Raw genomic sequence first — 26163 nt, 5'->3', positions numbered from 1 at the left:
AAAAGGTGTATAGGCGCATTAACGTCTTTGGTGCATGAAAAATCTCAACTTCAATCGCAATGCTTCATCTGAAATGTTTTTCTTTTAGTACTTCAATGTACTTTGGCCTAGCAAGTTTTGTTACTTACTCGACGAGATACATGTGGCATGTCCGTACATGTCATACAAACATGCCAAAAAATTATTTAATTGAAAAATTACAACAACAATACGAAATAATAATAGACTAATTTTCGTTCGATACAGTATAGGAACAGATAGGCGGTTTGTAAATATCGTTCTCAAATACTTTTGAAATTCTATTGTTCCCACAACATTACCTAATGCTCTGTAAGAGCGATTTTTATCTTTTTGTTAGACATTTTCCTTTTCTTGATCTATATATATACAGAAATGTACGTGTACACATACAAGCTGTGACAAGTAGCAGCTACAACCACTTCAATAATTCCATTTTTTATTCTTATTCGCTGCTTCACATTACACTTTTTTCTATCACTCACACTTTTTGACATTTCTATATTGTCCTCGATTTCTTACATGGAAACTAATTTTCCTTTCGTAACGAAATTTGTGAGTAATTTCAAAACAAACTCGACTATGCGTGTATTAAAATGATTATTGAATTATTTTTAAAGAAATCCTACCAGTAAACATGGCAGTTTAATCATAGGAGACATTCGTTTAAAATACGATAAATGTTGTGTCGCGGTTGACTCACGTGGATTTGTTCCTCTTCGGGATCTATAGTTCGTCACACGGCCGCCTGATCTTCGCGCGACCGACTATCCGGTGAGTTAGTCTTCAACAACTTGTATGCGATGAAAAGCGAATAGAGAATAGACAATCCTGAACAATGAACCGTGTTAAATGAATGAACCTTAAAACGCAGTGCAGTGCTATCCAACCCAAAATATGTTCGAACGCAGAATTACTGCTATTTAGTAGGTATAAATGTGAAACACATTCTTGAACATCAGAAAATATAACTTGGTAAATACTGAAGCATTGGATTTTGTAATATTGTACTATCCGCAGTTTGATTTTACTTATCTTTTGTCAATTATTAAATGAAAACAAATTATTCCCTTCGGTCCTGTATATTAATAGGTCTTAAATAGATTTGCATTTTTATTGTTTCAGCATGACAAACCTCGTTGAAAGATTTGTGTGCACAATATGTTATTATCCATTGATTAATATCCCGATGCGTTACGATGAAATTAATCTTATGGTTATTTCATGTAAAACGTATGGAGAAACGATCGTTATCGCAAAAGTTATCAACATCGCAACTACATGTTGAATTAACAGCCAGCACAGGTAATATACGAAACTTAAAGTGACGACTCTGCAAGGAATAATTACAATAACTATGTACTGTGGTACACCGTTGGATTCGAAGAAAATTAAAATTTCTGTAAGAAAAGCGGGCAAGCAATATAATTTTCGCAAAGAAATGATTTTTTAAATAAATTTTTCGCACAAATTAATAGGTATCAAGACACGATATAACTTTAATTTGAATTACTTTTTCATATCTCTTGTCGATATCTCTTATCTATAAACATTTACATAGAAAGCCGACTCGGACGAGAGGGTTGATTTCTCCCTTAAAGCACGAACGAATTACGGCTAAATTCCTTAGTTGGGTCTAACGAACACTCGTGCAGAGTCTCGTCTCAATATCGATGGTGTTAATCAAGGATTGTTATGAATATGAATCTTCTAGAATCTAGAGCATCATCTTCGATGGCACGTCCGCGCGTCCGACTACAATGTCGATACCGAAATTCAAAGGATGCATTTTCTAAGAGAGCGTTTCTGACATCAAGAACACGTTGGTTGGCATAACGTTCTCCATAATAGCGAACAGCAGCGACTAATAACCGAATAATAATAATAACCGCTATAGCCATTCAAAGTCTTGATTATCTCGAGGTATTCCTTGTTCCTGTATCTCATGATCGCAATTAAGCGAAACTAACAGCTCGCGTGAACGAAACATTAGAGGAATTCGCGGAACCCTTGTATACATACAACGACGGTACACGTCGCACGTCGCTCGACACACTGAAATTTCGAATTCAACGTATCATACGCTTCAGCTTGATCGTCAATGATGTACGTTTTTTATTTCATAGGCAATAAGGTCAACTTACAGAGAGAAATTTGATCGAATCCCTTTTCATTTCTGTAATTCGTGTGACTCCATTGAACTATCGCGGCAGACTATGTGTTTGCTTTGGAAATTCGCAGTTGATTGGCTCCTCAAGCGAACTTGCGAGGCTGAGGAGCAGTTCCTAGATGGATAGAGCCGATTCTGTTAAAAATTGCACGAGGTTGATTGGGTGACTTTCTAGACCAACCTTTTTAAGACGTTATCGTCTATGTCCGCTACGGGTACACGGGCAATTTATCTCGTTACGTGGGAGGCCTGAAAGTCCTCGGCTTCGACATTTTCCAGGTTCGCGAAATTAGGCCTTGCTATTGTCCTCTTTGTGCCCAAACGGCTAGCGTCAATGGTACTTGATTCTATAAACAAACGTTTTCGTCTAAGAACGGAACATTCGACTTTCTCGACAAATAAGCCTCGAACAAAAACATTTTGTTCTGTATGCTTTTCTTATCTTTCTATGAGAAATCAGCTCACGCTCATCCGTATATAACTTTCGGACGCGAAGTGCGATTTAAAACTGCAACTCGATAAATGTGAAACTCATCAGAGTCAGAATCTAAAACTCTTGAAATCCGTAGGTATGAGAAACCGTATAGAGTTCTGGAACACCACTAACATATATCAGAAATCCCACGGCTATACAGCACAGTTCAATTCATTAATAAACTAATTTGGAAATAAGCAGCTCCGACGCCCACGAACAAATACGCAAAGTAGAAGATCTAACGTTCGACATATAGAATTGTCGAACTTTATACTTTAAGACCAAAACAATTATTTGCGATTCTTCGCGAACATAAGCATATCGACGACTTCCATTAGCCAAATATGTAATACCATTAACCAAAACCTCGTATATATCATTACTGGATACTTAAGAAACAAATATAGCACTTGGAAAGACGAAAATTGAATTTGATTATAGAAATATCATTCCCAACGCGTGGATGAATGTTTCGTTCAATTATAAATATGCAATAGCGCTTATCATTAGTTTTCGTTGATCTCCTTGTACGTAATATCCATCCCTGGAACAGAAACCGACATTGTGAATATCAAGAACCCAAAAGGTAAAATAATATTGAAACGGAATACAACTATCCTATTAGCTCTGAAGACAATTGCTTAACCAGTATACTCGCGAATATACGCAAATACAGAACACCGTATATGGATAATATGGTGTACGGATGCTGATTCACTCAGTGTATTAGGATATTGCACTTCGTATCGCCTAACTTTTCGAAGGACCACCCCTTGGCGGGGAAAAGAAATACACTGAATACTGGTTTATGGTGTATTCAATGAACATGTGACCATCAACCTGACTGTCGTGAAATATGATCGATGAAACAGGTGCTGTCTATGAAAGTTTGACAACTGGTCTCACTTAAGTTGTGGATGTTCTGCATGCTCTGGGTGCTGCGGTAGACTGATCGATCCTGATTCCGAAGTCTAATCCTGACTACTGAATTGTATCTCACTGATTGACTGACTGGCTGTTGGATTATAAGTAACTGAAGCGTGACTGACTTAACTGAAAACTGATTGTGTGTGTATTTTTATGTGTATCCGATAACGATGACACTGCATTGCACTGCACCCGTCGAATTAACCTTGGGCGATATACTCACGAGGAGGAGTGGCGAATGGTAAACTGTCGACGACACTGAAGGTACGATACCTCCGAACGATAAGAAAATTTCGAACTGTCTCCAATTGCTGAGACAAGATTTACGAATAGTCGTTATGAATGGTCACACGATATCTTATTCTAACCGCTGAGAGTTAAAGTCGATTCGAGATATAAAGCTCGACTGAAACTGGCAACCGATCGTTTCAACTGATCGTTTCAACTCTGCGAATGCTTGGAGATGTTTACAGATAAAAGGCACGAGACTGATCTTGCCAGATTCAACCTAGAGTACCTAGCAAGGCGCAAAAAGGATGCGAAAATATACATGTTGCATGATTTTCACCAAACATAAGAAACTGGCCAATCAGCATGCTCGTTCGTTGGGTGTCGCTAATGCACTTCCGTGCGCCCGAAGCACAGGAGATACTTGTCGGAAAAAGGGTGAGCGATACTTGGACGAACGTGAAGCTTGCGATCAATTAGGTAAGAGGGTGCCGTTTTATGACAGGCTTGGCTGTTGAGAACATCATGGACATGGAAAATTAAAATCATTGTCCCGACCTAGAAATTAGCCTCTTGTCTGCGGAAGTGTGCGTCATAAAATTAGCCACGAAAATCCTCAGGATTTTTTTGTTTCTACCGATGGAACACTATGTGTGGAATTGCGACTGGAGCCAACGCCAGGTCATTCCTTTCCAATGCATCCGCGATATGTCCCTGGTGAGTTATTTAGGCCTATTTGGTCCGTGGTGCGGCGAAATAGGATTATAATTACAATGACACATCTGGATGCGCATCCACTATAACTTCAAATAGGATTTATAAAAACGTTTCCTTTAATGTTAATTTGACGAAGCGAAGACAAAAATAGCTTTAACTGTGACCTATAACACAGAAATGAAAAGAAGTCTCGCGGGACGGCACAAAGGTACAAGAGTACTGCTCTCTATCACCCAACGTCACGCGTTGCTATTAAGTAGTTCGGAAATAAATCGCGGTTTTCAAACATGATACCCTAATTTGTGTTTTTTTTTTATTCGAAATAAATTTATTTGTTCAAAATAACATCCGTTAAATTTAATACGCTTTTCCTAGCGAGATACAAGCCTTTTTGCATTCCATGATCATAGAAATCTAGAGTTTTCGGGATGATACGATTCCCTTTCTCTTCGAGTCCTTCATCGCCATTTCGGAATCTTTGAAACCAAAATTATAGCGTTCTTCCGATTATCGTTCTTTCACCAAATGCAAAATTAATGTTTCGTGCAGCTTCGGCTGCGCTTTGAATCATTTGAAACTCACGTAAACAAACTGCGAATTTGCTTTTTCTCCCTGAGTACACAAGATTTAGTAAGTAAATAAGTTCGGGTTGTGGAAAAGTATGAACTCAATGTTAATTTTATTACCGTTTCCTTTAATATTTAGCGGATTTTTCTTTACTTTCGATTACTTCCATCAACCTGTTGGGAACACTGTTCACTAATTTATTCGTTTGGGATATCCGTCTGACCTTTGGATTTTACTCATTTTTTCAGTTCAATTTCATATTTTCTATAGTTGGCTTCTCCTGATCGTCAACTTTTCTTGCTACAATTCCCCACAGGTTCTCGATCGGTTTCACATCAGCACTCGATGCTGGCCACGATAATAATTCTATTCCAAAATCGAACCACTTTTCCGCAGCGGCGGCTATACGAATAAAAGCGTTGTCTTGTTGAAAACTTGCCTTTTTGTTTTTTCTACTTCAGTTACGAAAGTCAATAACTCGCCGTGTAATCCTATAGCGTACATTTGACGCATTACGTAAACAACTTCGCTTTTCACTTTCTTGGAAATATCGAAAAAACGATACAGGAAATATGTTTGAGCTCAAAATTAATCGCAACACCGTAAATATATGTAACGTAAATATATCCTTAGTAAAATGTAAGATAAACGCATTTCTTAAAACCAGGATCCTACATCTGTCGTTTCATAACGTTGCTGCTTGTTTAATCCGCAGATGCCCTTTTTCAATTTGCATACGTAACCACATTTACCTGAGACAGCGTAGCCCTCGGGTTGCGTTATGTATACATATTATCTCCTTCAATTCTCTATTGCAGCATTCGCTGAATATGTATACGCTGTATATGTATATGCTAAATCGCTGTATTCGCATCGAAATGCTTCACATTCATATCCATTTTATCTACCATGGTCAAGCGTGTCCTCTTTTAGGCATGTCATCTCTTATCTTCCGTAGTTTATTCTATAAGCAAGTTACTGTATTTATGGCTTCGCTCCAATGTTTCTTCTCGAGATTTGCGACAATCAGCACGCGGCGTGCCATTTCAAGCAACGATCTATTTTTCTGTTCTACCATGTGTGAATAACGTTCTACTGCCCCCCCCCTCCTGATGCAACGTCGAACAACGTCTTTTCGCTACATGTTCCAAGACATTTCCAACGAATAGCAGCTTATAGACACGTTTTGCCCACACCGAGGCAACGTAATCTAAGGAACATTTGAATTTTGTATTAGGTTTCAGGCTATTCGTCGCCAGTAACGTGTATACATTGAATGGACATCTGTTTTCGTTGCCTATTTTTCTTTGATCTTTACCATTCCCAATGGGAACAGGAAACAAGCGACGACATTTGTTGCCGGCAACGGAAACAAGGAAAAACTTGGAGAAACGCTCGACAACAAACGGTGACCTTTTCAAGAAACACGGAACACCAACAAAATGTTTCTCGTTGCTGCTTCGCTGAAAACGGTACTTAAGATCCACAATCGGTCGAGTCTTGCTTTTTTTATTCTCTTGGAGAAGGTGTTCGTGACACGTTCCTTTCGGTTCAGCACTCGCAAGTTTCTCGTTTTCCACGAGATTCATTTTGATACCAATCGCGAACCTCTTTTCTTCCAATTCTTTAATTGCGTTCGAATCTCTGTGTCCGAAGTACATAGGCAGTCTCGTTTATGGCTGCACTAGCTCTTTTCACGATTGCTATCTCGTACAATTCAGGATGAATATCAGTCTTTCCATCGTAACGCATACCTGCTCAAAGCATTGTAATCCCTGCAGCCATTTCACGCCGCGCTTTCGTAATTTTTCTTTTTCTATGCACTGATACATCGTAATAATCGAAGCCATCTAAATCATCTAGATTGAAAATATTTTTCATCGATAAGTATAATTCTTCGTCACTTCCTCCTCCATCGTACGAGTCAAAAGTTAATCGATGCCTTGCTGACGATGCATGTGTTCATTTTTGTTTCAGTCGTTTAATATTGTCACGTGTCTAGAATACACAGTAGCTCACGAAAGTATCCAAACGCTTGGCACGGAATTTCGTTTACGATACGTTTTTGCCATTTTCTTCGCATTCTTTCAGAATATAATTTTTCTTTTTTTTTTTTTTTAATATATTAGACACGTTACGTGAAACTTTTCGAAACTTCGTTAGCACCGTAATGAGACACGACTATCGTATTATAATAGTGAAATTTGAAACCAATTCGTAGATATATTTAAGCTAGAAGACATTTATTGCAATCATACGCTGAATAAAAAATTAGTGAATAGCGGTCTTAAACATGCAATTAGTGCTAAAGACGGTCTCGCCACGTATTCTAGCTTAGTTAACAGTGAATAAATGACTCCTGCTTATATCTTCTTACTCTCTATAATGATCTTCTAACTTCTATATACATTCTCAATTTTAGCAACATAATCGCGATAGTCGTATCTCGTTACTAATAAGATTAGAAAATATTTTGAATTGTAATATACACATGAATACTTTCTAGTAGAATTCGAACGCTTTCGTAAGCCACGATTGTATTTGATAAATAATTCTCGGACTAGTTTCAACTCCAATTTTTTCAGCAATTTAACATGATGAGTTCGATGCATCGAAAGACGCAGCACGCAAACAGTTGCATCATTTTTTTGTGTAAACTGCAGAAAGTTGTCCACTACTCTTCCTACTACCACAATAATTCTACCATAATTCTTTGCTTTTTTATTAACGTTTAACGAGTACTTTTAATTTAAGTTTAGCTTTTTTAATTTCTCTTCATAGACATCAACATTCTTGAGTTCCATAAATTTTATTTTCTTAACTTCAAAATGCCGTGAAATTTCCTTTTACTTTATCCTTCTTCGCCTCATTTCTATGAAGAATATTTCCAATGCACCTAACCATAACCACCTACGTCTAATTTTATATCGCATCTAGGATATTGTAAGCGTTCCTCCGCAAAACTAGTACCATAATTCTGACTTATACTCCTTCGTCCGCGCAACAATGATGTATCTTTATTGTTTTCTAAAATTGGCGCCGAATATTGAGAAACAATATGGCGACGTCCAAACAGCATCGAACGCTTAACAACGATTTTTATCTTCGTCAGTACAAAAGTCACGGTTCCAGCCATATGTTATACCTGCATTTCTGATTACCTTGCTGGCGAATCGTCTCTCGTGCAGAATAGGTGATTTGGGCGATGAGGAAGTTGAGGTTTTCGCACGAATCACTTTTCACAGACCTAATCGGTAAGCAAAATCCTGTGACTCTTCTTTCATAATTAATTTATCTGTCGTTATTCGTAACACCAACGTTGCAAGATATCTCGTATATCCCTAAAGATCCTATGTCCCGACGTTAGCGCATCAAAACGCGAACTACGCTATCTCGTGAAATCTAAAGATCGATACACGTATCGCAATATATTTCGCCGTAGGTTACTTGAAACTGATAGCCGTTTCGTGAAATTCATGTATACTGAGAGTCGTGCATTGCCGCGTAAGCAGCGCCGCTTTAGGGGCACGTGCTAAAGAGACTTCCGTGACAGACAATCGTCAACGAGGCCCAGAGGTTGGTTAACAGTACGTGATACGGTAGCTTTAACGTAATCTGGTTTCCTTGACGACGCGGAGGACGCTTCGCTAGAACTGTCTAATCGCTCGGCTAACCTATCGATATGTCACTTTCGTGTTAGGAATTTGTCATTTAATCGACCATTAACCAATTACGTAAGTCCCTTACATCACTTACGAAAGTCTACCTCCCTCTACATCGTTTGCGAAATCAAACGTACCTCGACTGCTCTCGAACCAGTTTATCAATTATGCTACCTTCGTGTTCGCCTTCAAATGAACGTAGCGGATTTTACGCTTAGCGTGCTGCGTGCTGCGTGCTGCGTGCTGCGTGCTGCGAGCTGCACACGCATGTGTGATCATGAACAGTCTGAAATTATTAAATTTAATTATTATTAAATCGGCTGATGTTTTTTAGGGGGGGGGGGAGCTGCGAACATATCGGTAATTCCGATGTTGTGTGTGGAACAGCTTTTCTCTCCTTGGCTGTCTGACTGATAGCCGAATCAGGAGTAGCCCCCTTCCCAGTGTTCTAATATTTTTCTTCGAAAAGTCGCGTAAAAAGTTGTTATCTCAACGAAGAATCCATGGAATTTGCTTTTAAGGATAATACTCGCCTATCGAAGAACAGAGCTTTTAAACATTCACAGCAACCACAAAACATGTAGGTCGTTCGACGCTGACTGCAGTATGAAACAGAACATCTTGAGGGAAGAAAAAGTGTGAGAGATTGAGGGAAGATAACTTATCGATACCAATGGACAGCGATAGACTTTTCTTCAGTTTAGAAGCGATTTTCGAATGAGCGCAAGGCAAGCTGCGGCTGCTGTGAGCATCGACGCACGCTTCGTTTACGCAAGGAATCAACTCGCTCCGACAGCAAGCCACGAAGAAACAACAGCGCGAAGCAAAACTATTATAGTATATATAGATTTCCGAAATATTGTAGCCTACGGTAGCAAGTATGGAGTAGCTGCCCTTGAATATGATTAAGCTATTTAAAATAGTCGTTGGTCTAAATATTGTACACAATATAAAGTGGCTCACAAAAATATTCGAACGCTCCTAAAAACTTTTCATGTATACAGGGTGTCCCGTTTAACTCTGCCTCCCTTAATTACTCTCTTATTTGTTAAATATACAATAAACATATCGTACAATGTTAAATGATACAAGAAAATGTTTCGAGAGAAAGTCATTGTATTGTAAGGGGGAAATTAGGCTATGAAAATGAATGTCATCTCTGGGTCACATCTTTTGAAATTTTAGTAATTTGCAACGTCTTTTCTTTTTTTTAACGGAGTAACCTATTTCCTTATTTACTATTAAAAAGATGAGATCAAAACGCATCTAACCATGACTCATACCTTGTGACTTTGAAATAGTTTCATAAGATTTCGAAAGTAAACGACTATGATGGAACTTCACAGAGAATGAATTACAGAAGCAAGATAACGTACATTCGACGATCCGAAAATGACTGCAGACAGAAAAATACATGTTTTCACCGCCTATGCATATGTATGTATACTCTGGCATATATTTTCAGATCGGATTCAAATTTCGCCAATATAATGATGGCGATTGCATCTCATAACAGTGCTAATGAAATTTCAAAATGTTTCATAGCATAACACGCGCGCAATGATATACTGTAGACGCGTGGAAGTTTTCGACGACAAGTGTACAAATACTTTCACGAAGCGCTGTAAATCGAAAAAGAGAATGAAATTTGTTCGTTTGAGGCTTCGTTTCCGAGGAAATTGAATTTGAAAATTCAACAAGTACTCACGTACTCCCCATCGGACATTTCCAATATGAATATCCTATTCTATGTCAAACTCAATTTTCTCGAAAACGAGACCTGAAACGAGACAATTTTTTTTTTAATTTATTTGTGCACGAAGAATTGCCTCCCGCTCAATTGCATCGCCTGAGACACGTCATATGTAGATAAACTCGTATACACTAGCACTTGCGACGCTTTGCTGTAATAGTGTATCGTTCGTTTTGAAAAGTTTTAACAATTCTACAGTTTCGAACGCGATTTACGGAATAAAAGTTGTTCGACCGTAATATTCTCGAATCAAATATTCCAACGGTATCATATGGAAAAATATTCAATCTTCTCGCTGTTTCGATACGAATAAGATAGCGAATTGAACTCTGAAAAAGAGTTACGCTTACTCTCGATAAAATACTTGTCGCGTGGCGATAAATTATTAACGTGGAAAAATTGCTGAAAGGGAAATGTGTTTTATTCGTTCGTTGGTTTTTGTAACTATAGTCAATTAACTTTAGTATGGAAGTATCTTGTACGATGTTTGAATAGGGTCTAAACGATGCGCAAGTGTTTCCGTTTTTTAATTCGTTAATCTGTTGGCGAACCTTTTCGTGAAACTGAATCTGTGGTGGCGGTATAGAGGAAAGTGGCCAAATATGGAATACCTGAAATCAGATACAATGTCTTTTATTTTTATTTTTATTCTATCTTCTCTATCTATTCTATACTTCTTTATTATTTTTATTGATCAAGGCATTTTAGTTATAAAATCACATATAAAAAAGAATGACATAAAAAGGATAGCTATTTGCGATAGTCACGTATCCAAGTGTCGAACTCTGCATCAACACATTCATCATATGTTCAAAGTCCGCACATTAGGCGCTTGATCCATATTTCTTCATCATAGTGAGCGAGTGAGATAGCCTATAGCTGCCTGACCGATATTCGTTTGTCAGGTTTTTAAAAACGGCACTACTCCAATTAGGTATACCATTCCATATTTCATCAGTTTTCTATATTTGATCTTAAGTTTAATTAATTTGATTGGTTGCCGAAACGCAATAGATGTGATTGCTTATTTTTCCTGCAGGCTGTCTTTCGGATGAAAGTCGTGCCCATGTCTTTGCGAAGGTGTATCTGTAAGGATAAATGTGATGGAATAGAAAGTTTATGTTTTATGGAATTTCCTAGTATCAAATTTCGCCAAATTTGGCGATTCGAGTTTGATTCGGTTCATTGGTGTCTAAATTATAAGGCTCGATGTTTATACTAATTAATCTTCTGTATACAAAAAGTGATGATCAGTTGGCTTAACACTTCATTAATAGAAAATTCATGTTTGTATTAGAATTTTGTAACTGGGAGAGTAACATGAAATAAATCATTTGTAAACAAAAAGTATTTCGGTAATAGCTGATTAAATAAGATGCATGAATTACAAAACAACAATATACTACATTGATAGCGAAATAATAGAAATTTGAACAAAGGTTTAAATATTATATTATAATATACTATTGGCGGTTATTAACAGTGGCGGACGAAAGGAAGTTTATAAAATAAGAAGAATTAGAAAACAACGTAATTGTTAAAATACGACTTCTTATTTAATAAGAGCGATAAGTGAAAACTATACGTAAAATGGAATAAATGACTGTTCCGAATATGATGATAAATTTTTAGTGCAAAAATTACTGTGAGTAGTAAATATAAATTTTCAACTTTTCTTTGTATAAAACTGTATACTGTGTGAAAATAAAGAAAAATCAAAGAAGTAAATTTATGGAACGCTAATTACATCGAAGATAATTCGGTATCGTCCGATTCTCTTTTTACGTGTAATCCTGAAATGCCACGTTGAAAAATCGTACTTTCTTATTATTATCGGATACTCCAAAGCACTGTTATCGCATAACCCCGTGAGCGTGAATTTTCCATCCCCTGGTCACTTAATATCCCTCAACGGTCTCTATAACTGGCATTGGTGGTTCATTGTCCAGGATAAATAACTGATCTAGCGTGGTTTCGGCGTAAGCTTCGATAATTCGATCTGGCGACTTTGTACGTCAACTTGTTAAGCCGCATTAGGAGGGTGGAACAATAGTATCTCCCTCGATAACCACCATTTATTTCTAATATCTGTACAGGCTGCTTCAGAAACAGGTGACCAAACTTTGGTACGGTGTTCTACGCAGCCTGTGCAACGGAAAGAGATCATATAAACCAAGGAGCCAAAGAGTAATGGAACTTTCTAATAGGCTTTGTTTAAAACATGGACCGTGAAACTTTTTTAGAGAACCTTCTCACGTTATGAGTTCCTATGAGGACAGATACAAAGGAAAGTTCTTGAAAATAAAAGTTTTACTTTCGACAGATCTTATAAAATATGAAAGCAAAAATTTTTCTGTAGCAGGAACGGATATTTTGCTCATCAATATTAAAAAAACTTCTCAATTATTATTGTAACAGATAGTGAATACTAGTTTCTATGATTTTTTTATTGTGAAAAATATATATATGCTTCTATTATACAAATCCTAAAATATCTGTTCTACGATAACGCTTTTTAAAGAATTACTGAATTTTGCCCGAAAAATTGTCGATATTTGAACTGCTGTAATTTCGCGAAGAAAAAGTCATGCAACAGCCCCCTTGGACTCGTTTTAAATTACATGGGCTCTACTTTCACGCATTACATTGAATTTCAAGGTCAATTTTGCGGTTAATTTTTTTGCAGATGTCCACAAATCTAGAGGTGATCCATAAAACAACTCTATGGTCTCAACTAAATAACTATTTTACACCCTGTACAATATAAATATTTAATTCAAAAATACGCGGTAATATTGTCGCCGCTCATCATCATACATTTCGCATGTTCGAACTGCAGACAGAATATTTTTCTTTTTCATAACATGTCCGAATATTAATGCGACGTGAAAAATACAGTTAAGCGTTATTATTAGGAAGCAACATTTACGTATTTTCAAACTGCAATAAATAGTTCATATTTTCGTAGAATGGACGACACGATATTTAAATCATCCCATCTTATAGAAAGCGACAAATACAGAGATAACGCTGTATCCGAATATGAATGTGAATAACGTAAATGTGAAACATATACAGGTACCCGCATCTGCAACGTTACACGTGTGCAATTCACCAAAAGCGTTAATACGTTCGTCCAATATCTTCTTAAAGCGTTATAACGTGAATTTCACAATTTTCAGCAAATTCGAGTAAAGTGTAATTTCGCGACATATACGACGGATTTAACTTCGAGTGACATATTTCTCACTCTCTTGACTTAAGGTATAAGGACCTGGAACACGAGCCATTACACGTAAGAGAGATAATACGTTTAGAAGTAAAACATTTACTTGAAGTCTTCCTCTTAAATACACTAAATATGCGTATAAGACAAACGCCGTCTCAAAAGACTGTTTTCAACTTTCTGTTCACTGACGAAGTCAATGAAATTTTCATCATGAAATTTAATGGAAGTATTAGGTCATCCCATAAGTTCGTGCCGTTTTTAGAACGATTATATATGTTAAGATTGTTTACATACCTTTCAGTTTCATGAAAAAATGTAATCCCCCTCTCGTTGTACAACTTCTTCCCATTTTTCTGGTAGGGCCATTATTCCGTCTCGATAAAAGTTCTCTTGTTTTTCTTTAAAATAATTTTCTAAGCTATTTTTGAGAATGTCAATATTTTCAAATTGTTTACCTACTAAAAAGTGTTGGAATGCTCTGAACAGGTGGTAATCAGATAGGGCAATGTCTGGGGAATATGGGGGATGTGGTAAAATTTCCCAATTAAATTCAGACAATTTTTTTTGTAACGCTTTTCGCGACATGCGCTCTAGCGTTGTCGTGATGGAAGATAACGTTGTTCCTATTCATTAAACGTGGTCGTTTTTCAGCTAGTGCTTCCCTTAATTTTTCTGAGTGCATTTGACATCCCTTGAACTGTCAAACTTTGTGATTTTTCAATAAGATCCCGAATTTTATTTTCGTCTGTCTGAGGAGGACGCCCGGAGTGTTCCTCGTCTTCTAAACAGAAATTCCCAGCTCTAAAACGTTGGAACCACTTCCTACAGGTGCGAGATGAAAGCGCATTTTCTCCGTAAACAGCACATATGTTTTTCGTGGCAATTGTTACAGAACTTCCTTTCCGAAATTCATATAACATGAGATGTCGAAAATGGATACGCATTTCACTCATGATGTTTTACTGTTTGAAGTCACTGTGTTCACTATATTACGATCTTATACCCACGAAAATCTGCTCTAGTCTGTTCTCGATCAGCTAAGCTCAAGTGCATTGGTCCCTTATCGCCGTATGTTTATAAATCGACACATGAAATGTATACACAAAAGTCGGCACGAACTTATGGGATGACCTAATAGTAGCACACGAAAGCATTCGAACCCTTACCACGGAATTCTGTTTATCGGTGTATTATGCGCATTGTACGAAACTTTTTTTTAAATTTCGTTGGTTCAGTGATGACACGCAACTATAGCGACTATGAGACTAAATTTTGAAACTAATCCATCCATTCATATAGAGGTTATGAGATATTTATTACGAACATATGCTTAAAGGGAACATATCGAACTCGCTGATTTTAATGAAACTTATATGGGGGATAGATACCGAAAAAATATTTGACACGTATTTTTTTATATTGGACATCATCCACATCGAAGAGATAACAGTATTGCTCAAAATTGAAGGTTGAATGATACATTTCTTGGACTATCTCCGACACTGGAAGGCGTAGTAAAAAATTGTTTGAAATTATGCGTTTGAGATGGAGAATAACGTATTAAAAATTCTAATTTTTTCGTTAATTTTTCTTGCTAAATGCTATTATCTTTACAAGGGAAAAATATTGTTTGAGCAAGACAAATGAAAAAGATCATTTAGTTCAAACGGTGAGCGTATAAGTCAGTAGAGTGAGCCACTATAGTGGCGCGTCGTAATATAAGATGACATTCGCAAAAGCCACTATAGTGGCGCAAGTACGTAAGAGGTTAATTGATATAAGCTGAGCTCGAATAATTCTTGAACTAATTCTTCAAATAAAAATAGACTTACAGAATTAGAACGTTTCGACATTAATAACTGTGCAGGAGTTCCAGAATAAAGAAGAGTTTTTATTTGGAAAAAGTTGCATATAATTCACTTCAGCACCATGCGATAAGTCAGTGTGATCAGTCAGTGACGAATTAAAAAGAATGATTTCCAGCCACCTATTTCGTTTGACTCGTCATTCATCAATCAAAATTCGAAGTTTTATATTTGTAATTGTAAATGTTATTAGTTCTCACCTAAAGCAATTTTATTAGGATCTAAAGAAAAATATAAACCTCCATTATTAAATAACTTACTAAAATTCTCTCTTTCATTTCTCTACATTTCTTCAACCATAGATTTAAATATCTCCTGTTTATTTTTCGTTCCATTTGATATAATAGGAACATTTTTGTATCGTATGGAAAACAACAAAAAGCGTAAACTAGCTTCAATGAAAATGTATTTTGTATTTTTGATGCATTTCGAATGCATTTTTGTATTTTTGACTACCATAAAATTCGTCATGATAGTACTAGAAACGACACTAACGAAAATTACTAATTGTTATGTCATTTCTGATAGCCAGCTACTCAACGTGCTTTATTTATAAAAAAAATTATAGTACACATAGCTGTCAAATTAATCATTCCTGTCTAGTTAGAACAAATGAAAAATAATTACAATACATTAAACTTACGTGAGCAAACATTCATACAAATGTATCAAAAGAAAGGTAGTTCTTGAGATACTGCTAATGTCACTGACAAATTATGCTGCTAGTTATACTGGCACTAATCGAATTAAGGTTTGTGTTACCAAAAGGGAATCAGAATTGGTACAAACATACAAAATTTCTTGCCGCATAAAGCTTTAATAGTTATGCTATATTTTTTAAAACAAATATATATGATTATTAATTTATTAAAACATATATATATATGAGACTCGAAGAGGCCAATATATTAGAATTAAAAAATTATAGAGAAACAAAATTTGTAGATACTGTATCTATGTTGTACTTATCAATTTATTTTCCCATTGTTTTTTTCCTGCCTTCTGTCTATAGTCTTTTTTATTCCATTGATAAATGGTTTCCATTATAATGATTGCAATTGGTTGTTTTTGTGTTACTATAAAATTGAAAAGTCATAAGCTATTCTTATTATAAGCGGCTATATGGGATATAATAATATCCTATATATATATATGTGATATGTACATATATAGGATATATGAAAAACTGCTGTCGTATCAATTACAAATTGTCCGTATATTTGACTTCACTAATAGTAATAATAGTAGTAATTTTAATCATTGTAATCATAATATACCGCATGGTGATGGTCATAATGGCGTACGGATAGATAGAATAATCGCAACAATAATGCAATTATAAACTATAGAAATAATAATTATTATAGTATTTTTTAAAAATCATCACTACCATCTTTGGGAAACAATGTGCAAGATGATAAAGTAAAAGTAAATGGATGGAACGTAGTAATAACCAAAGGAACCGAAAGTGATAGAGGAATTCTTGCACGAAATTAATTCATGAATCTGTTTAACGTAGCAATATTATCGTTATAATAATATTGGAATCCCTATTATTTGTAAATGACCGTCCATACGTATAGCATTCGCTAAAAATTCTATTTCTCTCTTACTCGCATACACTCCGCGCGCGCAATCGATTAATCACTCCCTGTTCCTTTCCTTCCATCCCAGCGTAATAGAAACTCTTTTTCTCCACCAGAAAACAGTCTTTCGTTGCACTAGCTAAACGTCCTCCTCTTTGCATCTACTTACTACGAATGCGTTTTCCAGTGTTCCCGATGTCCAAAATATTAAAAATAAAGCTTCTTAAAAATTAACCATCATATTTCAAGAACATCGTAAAAAAATGTTGAAACGCATTCAAATAAATAAGTATGACGTATTATTTATTTATCATATACCACGTCATATATTTATTTACATACAAATAAATAAATGAGTGTACATTACGTATCTTTTTTTTCTTTTTTTTCTCTTTTTTTTTTTCGAAATTCGAATCTCGCCCTTATTGATACATTATTGCCGTAGACTTTTTATTTTTCAGTTACGATGATACATTAAGCAAAATATGCCCGACATTTAATAGTAATAAAAACGAAATCAACTTTATAATTACTGACTTACAATTCCAATATTACCCAACGATTAAGAGGAAAGCTTAATATGTGTAATAAACTTTGTACACGATATACGGTATAAATCGAAATTCAATTAGAAACGACATAAAAAAACTGCAATCATATAAAAGAAAAGATGAAATGCATAACCATTCTTATTCCAATTTACATTTGATACAAAGTCAAAAGTATTTAAAAAGGCAAGCCCGATGTAAATTACACATAGAACTATTCAAACTAAAATTATTTCTAGCAGAAAGTTCCGTATAAAACTTCAGTCTGAATGGTAGGACGCACTTGCGATATATGTACGTGCGACGTGTTTTAATTTGTTTCTTAATTACAAAAGTCACAATTTCAAGGTACAACATTATAATTCAGTTTGATCAATAAGACCGTCGTCATGAATACTTTTGAAATTATGAATTTGCGGATGAATAATATTCTTTAATTCGTATAATATTGAGCGAGTAAGTAGTAAGAAAAGGAAATTACCATTTTTCTATGCATGACGTCTTATCATATATAATATAATATAAATTGTCCTTTATTCGAATATTGAACGCGTTTCCTTGATTGCTTGTATTATTTGCTAGAAGTAAATAACACACGACTATATCCAAGCGAATACTTTTCGCAAAGAGGAGGGTGCAAGTTAAACGTAAGAAGTATATTAGTAAATCTTAGAAAAAATAATGAAACAGAAAAAAGATGTTTTCTTTGCACCTTATCACTTTACGTCTCAAAAACTGCTAACATAAATCTATTACTTGTAAAAAATGCAATTTATCCAACGCCACATATTATATCGTCGTATTATCATCGTCATCGTCCTTATTTTAAATTGCAGAAGTAGAACATATGAGTTCTTCGATTACTACAAACTATACAGTTAATAACATTAGTAATTATCTCCCTTATTCCTAATTTTAGTTATAACATTTTAGACCATCGCTATTCTTCCATTATTTTACTGTTAAAAACAATGTCGTTCTTCCACTTAGGTTATTCTAACATAAACTTGATGCAATGATACATATATGTTGATTACATATGTGTATATCATGAGAGCAATCTTTCCAGAAAAAAATTAATAGTACGTCAATTATAATAATCTTTATGAATGGAAAGGAAATATATTCAATAAAAAATGACTTTAAAAACATACGTTACATACATTCCTTCGCATTCGTTATATCGCTCCAACTTTCACTCTTGCGCGCGCGTTCTCTCTATACTCTTTCTTCCTCGAAATGTAAATCGCAAAAATCCATTCACACTGCATTTTGCTCGCGTATTTGCACTTACAGCTATCGAAATAGTTCACATTTCTCTTATTATCATAGAAAAGTTCAGCCACTTGTTACAAACTCATTACGGAAAATCTCTTCGTCCATACAAACCAAAGCATTGATATTGCACAGTTCTTTTGCACTTAGAGTAGTACGATGTAATAACTCCTGTTACGAGTCACTAATAACGTATCGAGTTCGTTTTTAAAATTATTCCAAATTAAAAATTCGACTTGTCTTAAATCGTTCTTTCTTGTTATTTGTTATTTCGAAATTATAATTCATGCAAAGGATTCTTTCACGTATAAGAAATATATTTAGCAATTAGTAACACGATAAATTAATTATTATGAAGTAGAATAAAGTTTTGTGCATATATGATAGCTTTTTTTCTTATTTACTTTTCTCTGTCAAGAGGAATATTACGGTAAAGAAGGAACATTTCTTCTGTCATATGCTAAGTTGCATCACGTAAGATGAACGGTTAAAAAAGCACAGAAATATTTTTATGAAGTGATATTTTTATACAAGTCCCTTGTATACTTTGCAAGAACAATCGAAGACATTGTTGAGATATTTCATTGAACATTTGGTGTTTTTCTATTAACGTGCAATTACTCGAGCAAACATATCGATATAGATTATAATGGTCATGTGGATAAAAATGATAGTAGTTATGGTGGAGGTGATGATGATGATGATGGTAATAATGATGGTGGTGGCGTTGACGATGACGATAACAATGATGACGTCGTCGACGACGACGACGACGACGTCGATGATAGCGCAGAAGACGACGACGAAGACGACGTCGACGATGATAATGATAATAATGACAATTGTAATAAGACTGAAAATAATGACAATGTTGTTGACTCCAATAATAACATTGTCTGCTTTCCATGGCTTTAAATCCTGGCAGTGAAGAATGAATTAACATGAATGGCGATGATACGTATCTCGATACACGAGAAAGGTTTTGTGTCCTTATTCGTAAAGATAATTTGAGGGCCAGATTTGGCCTCATTCGGGATCACCAGTTAGCCATGCCAGGTTTATTTAATGTCATGAAGTAGATCTGGCACGCACTTCCACCTTTAGCTGACGAGAAAAATACCTAAAATAAACAAACACAATGTGAAACTACGCTATAGAAAATAAAGGCAGTTTAATTATAATACATATGTTTTCATTATTACTATCATAATAATATATTTTTTAATATGTATGTACATGCACATACCTTATCATTACGCTCGCAAAGGAACTTGAGCCGTTGAGCTTTCTTGTGCATGAACACACCATCGAGGTGTCCACTTTCTACGCTTCTAATCTCAATAGCTTTGTTGCCCCAGCCCATAATTTGTCCTGTACCAATATATGCAACACTAGTGGGCATTTCTCCCCATTGTAGAACCATGGTCTTGGAAAGTCTACCATAAGTGTTTACATATACACCTTCATTATCATAACATAACAGTAACTGCATGCCGTTACTGTTTGGTAATGCCACAATACAATGTGGACAAATGGGGCCCTGAGTCTGCAATCGATAACAAACGTCTTAATGTAAATACAGGAAGAAGCATTGACTATTTTTAAGTCATATTATAAGTATTCTCTCACGTGTTTTGGCAGATAAATATCATAGACCGTTGCCGAGTCTAAATCAACGGCATGAAAACCATCAGCACTGCCGTAAATAACTTTCAACCTTGTACCCTCTTCTATGGTAAGATCGACAAGTAGTGGTCTATGCGCTAATTCACCGAATGATTTAAAAGCCATGAATTTGTGATAAGGTTTAGGTGCCCAAGCGTAAATTTCTATGGAGTCTTTCAGTGCGATGACAAGAAACTTTATTCTCTCGTACTTTACTATCTTGAAATGTACCGCACCTTGAAGATCGCCAACGTTAATCCAACCATTGCGTCGTTCAACTTGCTGAAATATGAAAAAAAAGTCTGAGCATATTAAATATATTTCCATGTGTATGTATCGTTGATACATATTAAATCAATCATCGATCAACAAAATCAATCGACAAATAAAAAAGCGACTTACATCACTGTGTCCATCGGTTCGCAAGATTTTACTTTTGAGCCAAGAAAGATAATATACCCGTACTCGATTCTTCTTTCCACTAATTGTAACCAAAATATTTTGTCCTTCGAGAACTTCCATCTGTTGGAACCGTCTTCTACTTATTAACTGATATACTTTGCCCTGACCACTTCTATCCAATAGCACCAGACCATTTTCAGTGCCAATTAGTAGATTTACTCCTACAAATATTTATACGTCGATTTAATTAATAAGGATTGCGTAGAGGATTGCGTAAAATAACGTAAAGCAACATGTTCATTTCTTAAATATTGTATTCCTTATATAATGAATTTACCCCAAAGTGCAGCGCACAGAATCTCACTGTTGAATCGTTTCTTGTATTTACGTATTTCAGGTGTGTCAGACGCGAGGTCGTGGCTTGTTGGTGTCACATTAACATTTACGTGAGACTCCCTTCTAGCTGGTCCCGCGCCGAAACCAAAGGTCAGGAAAGATCTTTGCTTCTGTTGAAATGCAAGTGGTTGTGGTGATTTAACTGCTTGCCGATACTGCAACAGAAAGTATCTTAAAATTGAACTGGAATACATAAATCTAGAGGATAGAATGCAAAATAAACCATTCAGAAAAATACACGTGTTATTACAGGAGATGATGCAACCAAGAGACAAAATACGACAACTGATAGGATGTAAAAAGTAGAAAATACAATAAGACGTACACCTAATGAGGTAGTAACATGCAATAAAAGAAGTAGATGATACTTATCAGACTTACAGAGATCGTACAAATTTCCCAAACAATTTGAAGCGAGTAACATACATACAACAAATATACATGTTTCACACACTACAAATACCAAGTGTACAACGTAAAAAATTGTTACGGTGAAAAGAAAACAGAAAGTATTGTACTTTTTATGGGTTAGGTTAGGGTTAGGTCATATATATCCTGGAGTCTATAATGAGAAACACGAAGTAAATTTCAGAGTAAAAAGGGATAATAGAAGTTGAAAAAAAAGTAGGAAAATGGGTAGCAAGTCTAAATAAAAAAAAAAAAGGAGGAGTATGAGCAAACACGTAAGAAAGATAGAGGTGGGGAGAGAAAGAAAGTGATAGCTAGAGAGAAAACGAGCTGAGAAAAGCGCTGTGATTGTAATTGAATTAGAGAATCATTTCATTCGTACGATATCTAGGAAAGGGCCCACAAAACCAAATCGAGAATACGACGAGATAGTGTACAAGATATTGACATTCCATGCACGATGCACGGTGAGAGTTAAGAAAAATAGTAGAGGATTTTGTTGCGTTTCCGTCCTTTACGCGCAAGAAAATATCCTACAAAAGGAGGCAGAAGCAACACCGAGCTAAATCAATATCGACTGAATACTTACATGATAATTAGTATTGGGATTGGGATGGTCAGTAGAAAGGGTCCTGCTCTTCGGATTAGAGCTTCCACGCGTCCCAAACACACAACAGAATCCTGAATTAGTCACGCTGACAAACATAATGCGACTATGTGCGCAGATATTTACGCACAATAAAACAATGTAAAATAATATAACATCCGATACGCTGACTTTCTTACAATATCAAATTTTCTTTTCCTTGCAAATTTCTATTGCAATAACTCTTGCAAAGTTCTATTACTTTCAGCGATTTATTCTTTCGACTCTTCGTATACGATCCGTTGAGATAGAATAATTAGTATAACTTTTAGGAATTCGATCACGGCGTTGCATCCAAACAAAGAAAATCGAGAAAGTTAAAGATGAAAGATACGGAACTTGTATTGGGAAAGGTAACCATACATAATCTCCGTATTCTTTTTCTAAAGTAAAATTTATAATTACTATATAATTTCATGGTCCAAAGAAAAATGAGAAAATCGAAGAATTAAAGAAAAATGTAGAATGAGAATCAATTGAAATGATCAAAGAAGATCAATTGAAAGTAATTTTTCGGTTATTAATTGGTAAAGATTGCCACAAATCTAGAACAAAAACTACAACGTACTTCGTACGTGAAAAATTTCTAACGTTTCCAATATTTCCTCGGTTTTTGTAATCATCGTTAAAAGATATTGTTGAAGGTAAAGCAATATTGATATATAGAGAGTATTTGCCAGTTGACTCGAAGTGTGATTATGAGTCGACAATGTCATTTAAACATACAGAGTATAAAATTAATTGAATTCCCTTACATAAATAGATAAATGGAGCGAGAAAGTGAACTCCTGTTTTATTATATTCTTACTACTTTATTCGTGGCAACCAAAATCAGTGTACTTAAACAGTGGTACTAATACAGTACTCATACACTACATATACAGGATATTTAGCACAAACTTCGACATAGTTATTGTGTCAATAAAAAAAAAGAACAGGTCATCTTCGTTTATTTAAACAGCACCATATAATTTTTTTCTATTCAGTGCTGTGATGACAGTTGTTATAAGTATTCTAATAGACTTTTTCTTAATAACTCACTCAAAAAATTATCCTAAAATGTGCTAAAGTTCCTTCTTGACATCCAAGTCACGCACGAATATGATTCGATAATATCCTGCAACTGAATGGAAACGATAAATACGTTTCTCTCATAGGCTTCATATTTTTTTATGAAATTATTGGAATAGTTGTGTCCAGTTACTAATTTTCAAATTTCCAAAACTTTCGTACAATCCACATAATATATCCATACAAATTTTCTAAGTGTACGAATACTACATATGCGTTTGTTGAAATATCCCCGTTAAAACTATGGATGTGTTTGAAACAAAGAAATCTGTCACTCGCACTTGTTTGAAACCGCGTTCAAAAATTCCATACGAAAAATTCTTTCTTCTCTGGTTGGAACTTTCCTTTAAAATCTCGATAATTTTCGAGTTTTGCCGTTTTTATAATAATCGTTGAACGTGACAGTTGATCTAATCATCTGGCCCATCTAAAGTTGCTTCGATAGAAACCAGATGCAAATGCGGGCCAAGTTTAAGGAGAAATCCTGTCCATTGACTAGCAATGTGTAGTCGGATATTTATACCGGAGAGTCGGGGAAGTATCAACTTCAAAAATGTTGTGTAAGTCAGTGTAAAATAAATATACAATTTTTACTATCGAATGTTGAATCGAACGTGTGAGAAAGAAAAATTTTTCACGTCTCGCCTTTCGCTTTCAACGATCCTTTGAAACATCGTTCACTTATTAGTGGTTGTTATAAGTTTTGAAGAAACTATATTAATTTCTACTTCTCTATCATTTGTTCGTTTGTAATTATTGATATTTAAAAGTAATAATTTGTAATTTAGTAATTTTTTACAATTGCAAGGTTTAGTTAAGAATTTTTTTTATAGTAATTGAGGATTTTCCATAGTTCCGATACTTTTCCGGCTATTATTACACCTGATAAAAGTTTCTGTTCACAACGTAACTAACATTTGCCCCGAAATTGACCAAATTGAATTTCTTTCGTTGATTGAGAGAAAAATATTTTCTGCGCGAACTACGAAAAATCGCGTTTAGGAAATTGTGGAAATAATTTTCGGATGGAAACTACCGTTATTAATTAAAAGATATTTTTAAACAATATTTCTCCTTATAATAAAGAATTTCCTATGTATTAATTCTATGTCAAGATAATAAAATACCTCGATTCAATGTGCTTTGTTAACAGCAGTCGTATGTAATATTGTTGTTAGGGGAAATCTTGCTCAATTTGTTGTTCTCGCGGACGCACAGCCCCTTTTTAGAAAATCAGTTCAGTTTCTCCTATATTTCCACCTTGAAGAACGATTTTTACAATCCACGCATGCCAATTTCATAGAAGCGTCTTTAACGTGTATACACATACAGAATTATTCGTTACTAACACTCGAATACGTAGCAGAAAAGCTCTCTTATCGTATTTAGCACGATGTGTACAACATATTTGTCAAGATATTTCAGATCTCTCTCGTCCATCGCATGGCAGTTCACGTAGAATTTTACCACCATGCATTCACGCTAATACGCAACTATTCGATGATTCTACGCATACATATGTATATAAATAAGCACATATACGGGACGTAACTCGCAAAAAAACAGCATACTAAAATATTTTCATTAATACGTAGTACTACGAAAGAAAAAAAAAGAAAAGAAAAGAAATAGCGTAATACATAATGTTTCAAAAATAGATCGTTTTTATATGTTTCCAACATGTTGATTTGAAACTACAATGAAAGATATAAAGAGAAAATAACAAGAACAAATCACATAAAGCAAGTGCTGTAACTTTTCAGAGGAACACAAAATTATAATGTTTATGGTATTGATTACACGGTGTACGTATTTATAGAAAAATTGTATCTTGGATAAAATGTGTGAAAATTTGGACAAGCATACTTTATATATTTTAATCATGATAATGTATTTCTTACTTTTGTCTATAATTTATAAGCGCAAACTTTCATAGAAATAATCATATATTTGTAATGAAAAATTTCAACATTTCTTTAAAATTTAGATTATGCGACAATATTACTACTTTTAAAGTGTAATTAAAAACAAAATATATTCTTTAAGGCGCGTTATATTTTACAGTTAAATAAGATTCTCCTACTATTAATAAATTCCAAACCATTGAAAACGTAAGAGTTGTAACATTAACACTGAAAATTATTTCCACAATGTTTTCAGCATCTCACATCTATATATCGACATTAACGATTTACGCTCGAGGCGTTACGTCAAACTTTACTACGTTAAATCAAATACTATTTTCTTTAAATACAAAAAAACTGAGTAATTTAGCTCACCAAGGATAATAAATAATTATTCTGCAATTATTGTGAGTTTCCTTGCTGCAAGAACGACTTATCGTTTCTTGTGTTTAGATATGTTGAACAATATTGTTGCAAATATTTAGTCTCATAAAGTTAGCGACACTAGTTAAAAATTAAATGACATTACTAACAATTTAAATCTCTGGAGGATTTCAAATAGAACCACCTACGTTCAAATGAATAAAACAATGTTGCACTACATCTAACCTACGTTTGGATTGAAATGAAATCAAATTTTGGTTAAAAGTA

General features: G+C 35.0%; 1 protein-coding gene and 1 long non-coding RNA gene across 18 annotated transcripts in view; both read right to left on the bottom strand.

Moving 5' to 3' along the window:
- Positions 1-2048: 2048 nt before the first annotated feature.
- LOC138179317 (uncharacterized) lies at positions 2049-2531 on the bottom strand. The gene is made up of 3 exons (XR_011173013.1): positions 2370-2531; positions 2163-2303; positions 2049-2073 (listed from the first exon to the last, which is right to left on the bottom strand). It is a non-coding gene; the product is annotated as an uncharacterized LOC138179317 (long non-coding RNA).
- Positions 2532-16482: 13951 nt separating this feature from the next.
- msn (serine/threonine-protein kinase msn) overlaps positions 16483-26163 on the bottom strand; it is a 92445-nt gene continuing 82764 nt past the window's right edge. For 15 of the 17 annotated variants that reach the window (XM_069111938.1, XM_069111941.1, XM_069111940.1 and 12 more), the window contains 5 exons: positions 21425-21638; positions 21088-21308; positions 20650-20967; positions 20267-20566; positions 16483-20140 (listed from right to left, as the gene is read on the bottom strand). In XM_069111938.1, coding sequence (XP_068968039.1) covers positions 20057-20140; positions 20267-20566; positions 20650-20967; positions 21088-21308; positions 21425-21638 — 1137 coding nt within the window. In that variant the 3' untranslated portion in view covers positions 16483-20056. The remainder of the gene's footprint in view (positions 20141-20266; positions 20567-20649; positions 20968-21087; positions 21309-21424; positions 21639-26163) is intronic. The other 2 variants (XM_069111943.1, XM_069111953.1) reach the window with 1 other exon arrangement.

This window comes from Bombus flavifrons, chromosome 4, assembly GCF_040668555.2.
Source record: "Bombus flavifrons isolate JBK064 chromosome 4, iyBomFlav1_principal, whole genome shotgun sequence".
Classification (NCBI taxonomy): Eukaryota; Metazoa; Arthropoda; class Insecta; order Hymenoptera; family Apidae; genus Bombus; species Bombus flavifrons.
Note: the sequence above shows the minus strand (reverse complement) of the source record. Positions and strands in the feature narration are given on the sequence as shown.